The sequence below is a fragment of the Amphiura filiformis genome, chromosome 13 (assembly GCF_039555335.1).
Source record: "Amphiura filiformis chromosome 13, Afil_fr2py, whole genome shotgun sequence".
NCBI lineage: Eukaryota > Metazoa > Echinodermata > Ophiuroidea > Amphilepidida > Amphiuridae > Amphiura > Amphiura filiformis.
Window position 1 is genome coordinate 11,199,570 of NC_092640.1, and position 10,214 is coordinate 11,209,783.

General features: G+C 36.3%; 1 protein-coding gene across 1 annotated transcript; it reads right to left on the reverse strand.

Moving 5' to 3' along the window:
- Nucleotides 1–3,884: 3,884 nt before the first annotated feature.
- LOC140168006 (cytochrome P450 2J3-like) lies at nucleotides 3,885–7,274 on the reverse strand. The gene is made up of 3 exons (XM_072191317.1): nucleotides 6,889–7,274; nucleotides 5,607–6,572; nucleotides 3,885–4,912 (listed from the first exon to the last, which is right to left on the reverse strand). Exons 1-3 carry the CDS (start codon nucleotides 7,139–7,141, stop codon nucleotides 4,731–4,733), a joined length of 1,401 nt encoding a protein of 466 aa, XP_072047418.1. The 5' UTR covers nucleotides 7,142–7,274; the 3' UTR covers nucleotides 3,885–4,730.
- Between the last annotated feature and the right edge of the window lie 2,940 nt (nucleotides 7,275–10,214).

A 10,214-nucleotide genomic window follows, 5' to 3' on the forward strand; every position in this document is an offset into this window, starting at 1 on the left:
AATATACTATTTTAGCAATTCCGGCCAATCTGCAGACAAATAAAAGTTGAAAAAATTACTAAGTTCAGCTAATTAATATGCAAAATTGATGCCAAAAGAAAACCGTTTATGATATCAGGGTGCGGTTTTTTTCACAAACATATGTATACAAAGTTCTTTCAATTGATAACAAAAAAATACACAAAAAGTAATCAATTATGCAAATTAGCTTATTACAGCTAATTATGTATTCATGATATTATTATGTAAATTAGGCATGAGTAATTTTGGTTTTTTTTTCGATGTTTAATGAAAGACTTTTCATTCATCATGAATTTGTCAAGTATGAACCTGTTATGATGTTGAGTAAAGAATCTGCAGTTAATTACTTTAATATAATACACAAAAAAACTTTGACATTTTGACGGTGTCTGGAATAGAATTTTCATTTTTCTGTAAATATGGTATGTGTCACCATTGCTCAAAGCCAAATCCGAAAAGTAAAAATAAAAATTCATTTGCAATGATACTTTAAATTAACATTTTGTTATCTGGATTAACATGGGAAGAGAAACGGTAAACGGAACAGCCCCTCTATTATACCGCGTATACAAAAATGGTGTGGCCTTGGACACACACAATGGCTTAGAGCTATTGTGGTTTGGAATATTACTCCTTTAAACTCACTTAAAAATGTTTTGTTTCAAATCGTTTTCCTCAAGTGTGCCATTCGTTGTCGACGGAAATAATTTACATGCTTAGAAAGATTAGTATTTCAGCTAAATGGTGGTAGATCTTGATTTTTCAAAAGGCCTATATTTATTGATTTATGAGGGATCTTCAACAATCCATAAAAATAGGTAGTAGCTCTTAAACGAAGCAATATTTATTTTTAAAAAACCCGATGGTAGTCACAGAAAGGTTTCACACACCATATATCAAAAATTCAAACAATTGTGATAAATAGCACATATGAGGAAATTAATTTTTCGGCATGGATGTTTGCCAAAATTGAACAACTTTCATACGCGCGCTTTTCAATTTACTGTTATGCTTGCATGCACAGTGTGGCAGAAGTATTGTGCAGCCACTGTGACATGCCTACTAACAATGACGCCAAAAACTCATAGATAGCCCTACGAGCTAAACGAGTTGCTACGTACAGTTCGACCTCATATTAATGCGTTTGACAACAATTCTGATTTATTGGCAGCATTACCATAGATGAACTCCTGGATGGGGCAGCTTTAATTAGCATGAGGCCACATTGATATGTAAATAGCGTATTGTTATTTAAATTTGTGCCCAGACGTATTGAGGGCGACAGTCATGTTATCCAGACGGAGAATGGCTGCATATGCCGGGCATGTCAATATGCTGAGTGAAGGCTGATAATCACCTTTCTGTATAGGTAATAAGCTAGTATATTTCGTGTACCAGTTCGGGTTATAACAAAAAATTAGTATCATATTAAATATATTAAATGTATAAACTTTGAAATTTACATGAATTTGAAGAGCAGAGCTTCGAAATCTAGCTAAGTCAGGTGATGTGAAATTCTGCTGCGTAACCCCCTCTGCGTGGTAGAATTATATTCATAAAACATTGAATTTAACAGATATCATGGGCAGCCAACCACGATTTATCAGCATTTAAAATATATGTTAATTAACAAAGATAAATAATAAAGAGTACAAATGGCAATTAACTAGTAAACAAGCCTGAAATCTTAAAATGTTGCCACGTGATTTCCCGAACACATGATATGTCATATGTGACCACTATTCAGATTTACCGTAAATATTTGGAGTATGGTGCACGGCTTGCACATACACTGTGCATTTCTTTACCTCCGTATAAAATCAATAATTCATGCTGGGAGCCAAGTAACATTCTGTCTGCTTTGTGCAGATTGGTATTTTATTTTACTTGAGAGCATAATAGAAATACATAAGACGAATAAGGCGCCATGATGGAAGGTCAGGTCGGGTATCAAAGGTTATTATAACTTAAATACTACTTGTATTTCACACCTTGCCTCTGTCACATATTTCCTTCATATTATTGACAGCAAGTCCTAATTTTGACTTTACTATTGCAAAATGTCATTTCATATCAAATTAGTAGACTTTCTTTGAAAAAACATATCACTGGTGCCTGATGGGAATACCCGTCCGCCATTTCATTAAACTGGGTCGTTTTCGCCTGGTTTGTGCCCAGATGTATTGGGGGCGTGCTATACTCTCATTGAACAGGCAAAGTTCGCAAAACGAACAACGTTGTTATTTGCTAATATCAATTAACATGATCCAAGGGGTCGAACATGAATTATTCATAACGGATCGATAACTGGCCTCACTTTCTAGCTAGTAAACCAGCGGAATTGTTCATAGGTTTTGCGTTGCACACCGTCATCGTCCCTATATCTTCGTGTCAAAAATTGCCGTGATAGTACGATGAATCCTCACGTTTTTCAACAGCTACACATGGTGATTTTATTCGAGATAGGCCGAGCGACTTAGGCTAAGCATACAATTTGAGATTTTGAGAGCCTGCCACACTGTTTCTATTATATGTTTTTACGATTTTCGCATGATCAGTATATGGCTGGCCGTAACCGCCACAACGTGGAGCTGCTACGCGTAGCTTACTTTTCGCTTCGCGGAGCTAAATTGACCAATCATGTTAGATCTTTTCATTACGCGGAGCCAGTGGATGCATCCTCGTTCCAGAGAGAAAAACTCTTGCCAAAATTAATGTTTACTATGGGGATTTTAAATGAATCGATTGTAAATAAACCACGACCAGTTGTACAGGATCAATCCCATTGTTTGATTAGTGTATAGTCAATGTTACCTTGCATGCATGTGTCATGTGTGTGGCGTGTTTGTTTGTTTGTTTGTTTGTCTACTGTGTCAGGCCAGGATCACTGACACCCACGGTACTGATACTGTCATACTATCACGGTGATCATATTGTTGAATGTTGTTGACTTTAAAATAATCATGATGCAGTCATGTCTACAGTAGAATTCACCACGACCTTTGAAGGACTTAAACCCCATTAAAAGCTATTAAACCAAGATAACACTCAATGAAAACAGCTCAACTATGTTACATCAGATCTTCTCTGGTTAAATACACACTGCACTTGTGTCTGTTTTACCTGTGCAATGAGCAATGAGCTGGTATTATAGTTTCAGTTGGGTGAACGATTATAAAGCGAACGCATGCAGGTAACAATACTGTGGGCTTTTGTTTACGAAATGAGACAATAGTCTGCTTATTGTTAACCAGCGTTCTTGAAAATGAGAAGCTTAATGACTTAACACGGTTTAGAAATAATTTCTTCATATTTTTTGGTGTTATCTGTCGTTTACATATCCTTCCTAAAACACTAAAGTACCAATATTTCCAAACACCTAAATTAGCTAAAAATTTAGGACATGTTACAAAACTATATTTTCTAGAATTTCAGAGAATACTTTAAATATTGGCCGGTTATTTTTTACACAGTGACGTCAACTAGGCAATGGCCTATACTTCTAACATACACTATTTGTAGAGGTCACGCGTCAATGGTGAGCGCACTGAGTATTGTGTATAGGAAAACAGACAGTAGCTACAGTATGTATGGCCTATTACTAGTATATAAAGTAAATCCGAACTGGTTTGCAGTTTGCTGAAGGTCGAATTCCGCAGGGACACCGCGCAAGTTATACAAATTAGCTCCCGGCGATACACTGCAGATCGCAGAACTGTGTGCATAGTTTACCACCACTCTGCCTAGCTATATAGTTATGTACAATACTGTATGAGTTTCTTATGAGTGCATGTCCATCTTAATAATAAGTCAGTTCGTACTTTTCATAAACTACTTTTTGAATCATAACTTTCGTGACCGAGGATATCTTGCAACTACGTGACGCTCGTCTGGCAAATTCTTAATGAATAAATTCGCTTCACGTAATGAGTGAGTCGTACCTAATTGGTCAGTTTTACCTCCGAGTAATGAAAAACTCTAACATGATCATGATTGGTCAATTTGGCTCCACGGAGCAAAACGTCAGCTACGCGTAGCAGCTCCACGTTGTGGCGGTTGCGGCCTACCATATCAGTATCCCATATGATATTTCTATTGCAAGAAAATTTTATTTGTTGTCAGGTTTTATCTTAAATACACTAACTGGAAATTAAATACACTAATTAGTGAGGACCGGTATTTTGCTGTGGATATGTTTAACTGCAATTTGCGGGTAAAAAATTTGAAATCCTGGGTAAAAATTGTGATCATATTCAACTCTTTGAGAAAATAATAATATAAAGGAATGCATGTAAAATCCAGCTGCAATACAATGTACATTATTGACACACTATCACTCTCTTTATCCACGTCAATAATAGAATATCGATTTCAATCAAATTGAATAAATTGCTCAGTTTTGAGTTTGTAGTTGACTACTAAGCGACCTAAGCGATCGATTGCTAGCCAATCAGATAGAACTCCTTTTCTTGCGTTTGGTGAAATACCACTCGCCCGTCGCTCACCAACGGAGTATTAAATTTATATTTATCGTATAGGACGTCGACACTGTGCGTTGCTAATAGAATAACCGTGAATTTAGTGTCACCCCCTTGGCATTACTCCACACGTAAAGTATTGTGTTTGGCAACTTGCGGCCTGCTAGATGGAGCTCTGTGCAATATTTCGTGAATATCATCAACATGATCAACGGCAACATCTACGTAAGCTTAAGTACGCTCGATAGCGCAAATATCATAAGGAAATGGCATTAAAACTGAGACTGGTTTAGGTTGTATATTAACACTTTCCATCCCTGGAGGTTTCTCGAATCTGTATCGATGCATGAGATGAGTGTAAAAGATGAAGAGTTCCATTCGGGCTAGGTGCTCTCCGAGACATGCACGTTTGCCTGACAATCAAGAAACAAAAAAGTTTGAGGTTATCAATTACGTATCATTAGTTATAGAATACAAGTAGAAAGATAATTGCAGAAAGGTCTGAATTATGACTGTGTGAGAGCACTGAGATTTGGTGTTGTTGAGATTAGTAATGAGGGTCTTGTATCAGTGCCAATGGCGTAGCCAAAGGGGAGCCGGAGCCGAGAGCTCTGACGTCCCGTTGGTATACTTCGCCACATAGCAGTAATGTTCTGTTTAAAACCGAATGTACTTATCTTCAATTTGGCTCACTTTAGCATTAAAATAGCACTGACCCTATTCCAGGTAAAGTAATTTTGGGAGCGTGTCACTTTCCGCCACTGAGCAGTGTGATATTTTTTGAAGTGCTAGTTGTTCAATCCGCATAACATTCCACTTTAAATGTCATGAACCCCGCAACAAATGTTCAGCCACTTGTAGTTGACCCCTCCCTTTCTAATAACCCAACCAATACAAACATTTTATTATACTTTGTTACAATTTTACCCACAAAAAATGGGACTTTTAATTATTTTGTTTTATATTTAATCTTTTTCATTTCAAAATGTGAGACTCTTGTAGTTCTTGTATTGTAAGGATAATAATATACTAGCATGTAATTAAATTGTGTTGGATTAGTTGTTTTTTAATCATTATTTAATACTATTAATTTTGTTTTTAACGTACCTGCACCGAAGACCATGTTTTCTGGAATCTTCATGACTTGACCATTCTCATCAAGGAATCGTTCGGGTTTGAAGTCATCTGGATCCTGCCAGACTGACGAATCCCGTGTAACACTATACAGGCTGGGTTGCACATAACAGTCTTTAGGAATAGTAAACCCATGGAAATCGATGTCGTCATTAGCGTATCGTGGACCCCCAAGAAACAGGATGCTGGCAAATCGCTGGATCTCGTGGATAACCGATACTGTGTAAGGCAGATCAGGTTTATCGAACAGCTTGGGTAAGCGATCTCGTCCAACAACTGAGTCAATTTCTTCATGTACTCGCCTTTGTACATCAGGATATTTCAGCATATATAATAAAGCCCAGCGTAACGTGGTTGAAGTTGTCTCTGTCCCTGCGATAAAGAAATCGTTCACCACCGCGAGTAGTTCTATATCGCTCAAATAAGTGTTCGTTCCTTGATCTTTCTTTATTTGCATCTCCTTCAGATAAACATCAATATAATCTCGCATATCTTCACTATCAAAAGTATCGCGATGTTTATCCACGATATCCTTCAGTGTACGTCGAACTGATAAAATAATCGGCATCGGTCCTTTGGGGAAGATCGGGATTGAAGTCAGATATGCTACAAGCCTTGGACACATGATAAGTAGGATTTGAAAACTTATATTTTTCGCTGATTCTTCAATCGAATGCAGCAAATGCTTGAATTCAGGATCTTCATATTCAAACCGCTTTCCAAAGACAACAGAACATATGACATTGGATACAGCATTGGATAAGAGGTGCGTCGGATCAAAAGGTTCGCCTCGTACCGAGCTGATTTCTTTCGTGAGATAATCACTCTCTGTAGCAATCTGGTGTTCAAATCTTCTTTTTCCTACTCCAAACGACCTAAGAACTGTCAAGGAAAATTTGCGATGTTCTTTCCATGATTCGCCAGTCGCCATTAGTATGCCTAAAAAGATATAATTCAAAAACTTTCAGAAAAGTCCTATAGTATCACGAACTTTCATTGTTTCCTGTTTGGAAGCTTTGAGCTAATGGTCATTTGAGCCACTTTGACCACGGAAGTGAAAAAGCTCTGCCTGGTACAATACAATTATATAAAATCCGTTTTTAACCTGTCAGCTTACTAATAGTTGTTATTGATCATGTTGATAGGGTTTGTTATTCACACGGCTAGCAAATTTAAGAAAACATCTAAATTTCATTTTATATAAACAGTGATAAATATTTCAATATATCACGATGATCACTGTAATATTACCTACCTGCGCCATTCAATAGTTCTATAGGATTATCCGAACGAGAAAACGGTGGTCGCTGGTCAAATTTCGAACTCGTGAATGCTTCATTGACAGCCTTATACCCAGTGACGAGTACCATGGTCATGCCGAATGGCAATGGTATTCTACATACGGGACCATATATCTCTGATAACTGCGAAAGTGAGTGATAAATGCTTCTAGTCTTTGAACGCATTAGCAACAGTTGTGGTATGCAGCCGATAAGAGGCCAAGCCATGGGACCTGGTGGTAAATTTCTTGGTTTTCCCAGATAATTACGCGAAAACCATGACAACAATAGAAAGATAAACAACCCTAACAATATTGTACGAGTGTCCAAAACTAAAGTCAGGAGAGCTTGAAAATCCTCCATAATGGTGAATTGTAAATTCACACCAGACTTGAACCTATGACATTTCCTGGCATGACTGTTTACACTGCTGTTATGACTATTTGTTATCAGACCTTTGGCCTTGGTATTCACTTCCGTGTGCACACTTTTGCACATAATAGAGTATATAAATTGTCAAACGTATTCTACATTGTTTGTTCATTTATTTATTAATATTAATAATTGTATATTATTAATTTATACATACCTACACGTATACAACGGTTTTTATATAGCGCAATTTCAAAAATGAACATTGCCCTTTACAAGCAGAAAACTTACGCTACTGCTATAAACTACAAGAAAACAAAAACAAACTAGAGCAACTGTGCCCTTTGCAAGGGCACGAGGTAAGTTAGGCGGATGACTGTGACGATCTGATCAAGCAGCAATACTGTGCTGGATAGTATTAATTTTAATAAGACTGTTTCATTAATTGCGGTTTTAATATACCTTGATCGTGGAAAGCTTGCAATTTCAAAACTTGACCTTTGTATGACCCCCTTAATGACCTTAAATGAATTTTAAAATATTTAAAACATGTTAAGAATGTCATAAGGATCATTGCATTTAAATTTCAGCTCAATTGAAGCATTTTGAAAACATGACCTTTGACCCCTTTATGGCCCCTTAATGACCTTAAATGCATTTTAAAATGTTTTCAACATGTTTAGAATGTCTTAAGGATCATTGCATTTAAATTTCAGCTCAATTGGAGCATTTTGAAAAACTTGACCTTTGACCCCTTTATGGCCCCTTAATGACCTTAAATGAATTTTAAAATATTGTTCAAATGTTTAGAATCTCTTAAGGATCATTGCATTTAAATTTCAGCTCAATTGGAGCATTTTGAAAAACTTGACCTTTGACCCCCTTTATGACCCCTTAATGACCTTCAATAAATTCTAAAATGTTTTAAACATGTTTAGAATGTCATAAGGATCATTGCATTTAAATTTCAGCTCAAACAGAGCATTTTCGGTTAAAATGACCTTTTTTGACCCCTGTGACCTCTTGGATGACCTCTGACGTTAAACAACCCATAACTTTTGTAGCCAACTACCCAATACTACTTGTGACTGAGTTTGGTCGAAATCCGATCAAGAATGTGGCAGTAGTAGCAAATTGTGAGAAAGAAGAAAGAACTAGAGCAACTGTGCCCTTTGCAAGGGCACTAGGTAAGTTAGGCGGATGATTGTGACGATCTCAAGCAGCAATACTTTGCTGGATAGTATTAATTTTAATAAGACTGTTTCATTAATTGCCATTTTAATATACCTTGATCGTGGAAAGCTGGCATTTTGAAAACTTAACCTTTGACCCCCTTAATGACCTTAAATGAATTTCAAAATATTTAAAACATGATAAGAATGTCATAAGGATCATTGCATTTACATTTCAGCTCAATTGAAGCATTTTGAAAACTTGACCTTTGACCCCTTTATTGCCCCTTAATGACCTGAAATGAATTTCAAAATATTTTCAACATGTTTAGAATGTTGAATTTCAAAATATTTTCAACATGTTTAGAATGTCATAAGGCTAATTGCATTTAAATTTCAGCTCAATACGAGCATTTTCGAAAACTTGACATTTGACCCCTTTATGACCCCTTAATGACCTTGAATAAATCTTAAAATATTTTTAAAATGTATAGAATGTCATAAGGATCATTGCATATAAATATCAGCTCAATTGAAGCATTTTGAAAAACTTGACCTTTGACCCCTTTATGACCCCTTAATGACCTGAAATGAATTTAAAAATATTTTTTATATCTTGAGAATGTCATAAGGATCATTGCATTTAAATTTCAGCTCAATTGGAGCATTTTGAACAACTTGACCTTTGACCCCTTTATGGCCCCTTAATGACCTTAAATAAATTATAAATGTTTTCAACATGTTTAGAATGTCATAAGGATCATTGCATTTAAATTTCAGCTCAATCAGGGCATTTTCGGTTAAATGACCTTTTTGACCCCTGTGACCCTGGATGACCTCGGACGTTAAACAAATCCATACCACTTTTGTAGCCAGCTACCCAATACTGCTTGTGACTGACTTTGGTCGAAATCCGATCAAGGATGTGGGAGTAGTAGCAAATTGTGAGAAAGAAGAAGAAGAAGAAACAAAGAAATGCAAACTAGAGCAACTGTGCCCTTTGCAAGGGCACGAGGTAAGTTAGGCGGAAGACTGTGACGATCTGATCAAGCAGCAACACTGTACTGGATAGTATTAATTTTAGTAAGACTGTTTCATTAATTGCCGTTTTAATATACCTTGATCATGGAAAGCTGGCATTTTGAAAACTGGACCCTTGACCTCTGTATGACCCCCGTAATGACCTTAAATGAATTGTAAAATATTTAAAACATGTTAAGAATGTCATAAGGATCATTGCGTTTAAATTTGAGCTCAATTGAAGCATTTTGAAAACTTGACCTTTGACCCCTTTATTTCCCTTAATGACCTTAAATGAATTTTAAAATATTTTCAACTTGTTTAGAATGTCATAAGGATCATTGTATTTAAATTACAGCTCAATTGGAGCATTTTGGAACACTTGACCTTTGACCCCTTTATGACCCCTTAATGACCTTAAATGAATTTTAAAATGTTTTAAAATGTTAAGATTGTCATAAGAATCATTGCGTTAAAATTTCAGCTCAATTGGAGCATTTTGAAAAACTTGACCTTTGACCCCTTAATGGCCCCTTAATGACCTTAAATAAATTTCAAAATATTTTAAACATGTTTAGAATGTCATAAGGATCATTGCATTTAAATTTCAGCTCAATTGGAGCATTTTCTGTTAATATGACCTTTTTTGACCCCTGTGACCCCTTGGATGACCTCTGACGTTAAACAACCCATAACTTTGGTAGTCAGCTACCCAATACTGCTTGTGACTGAGTTTG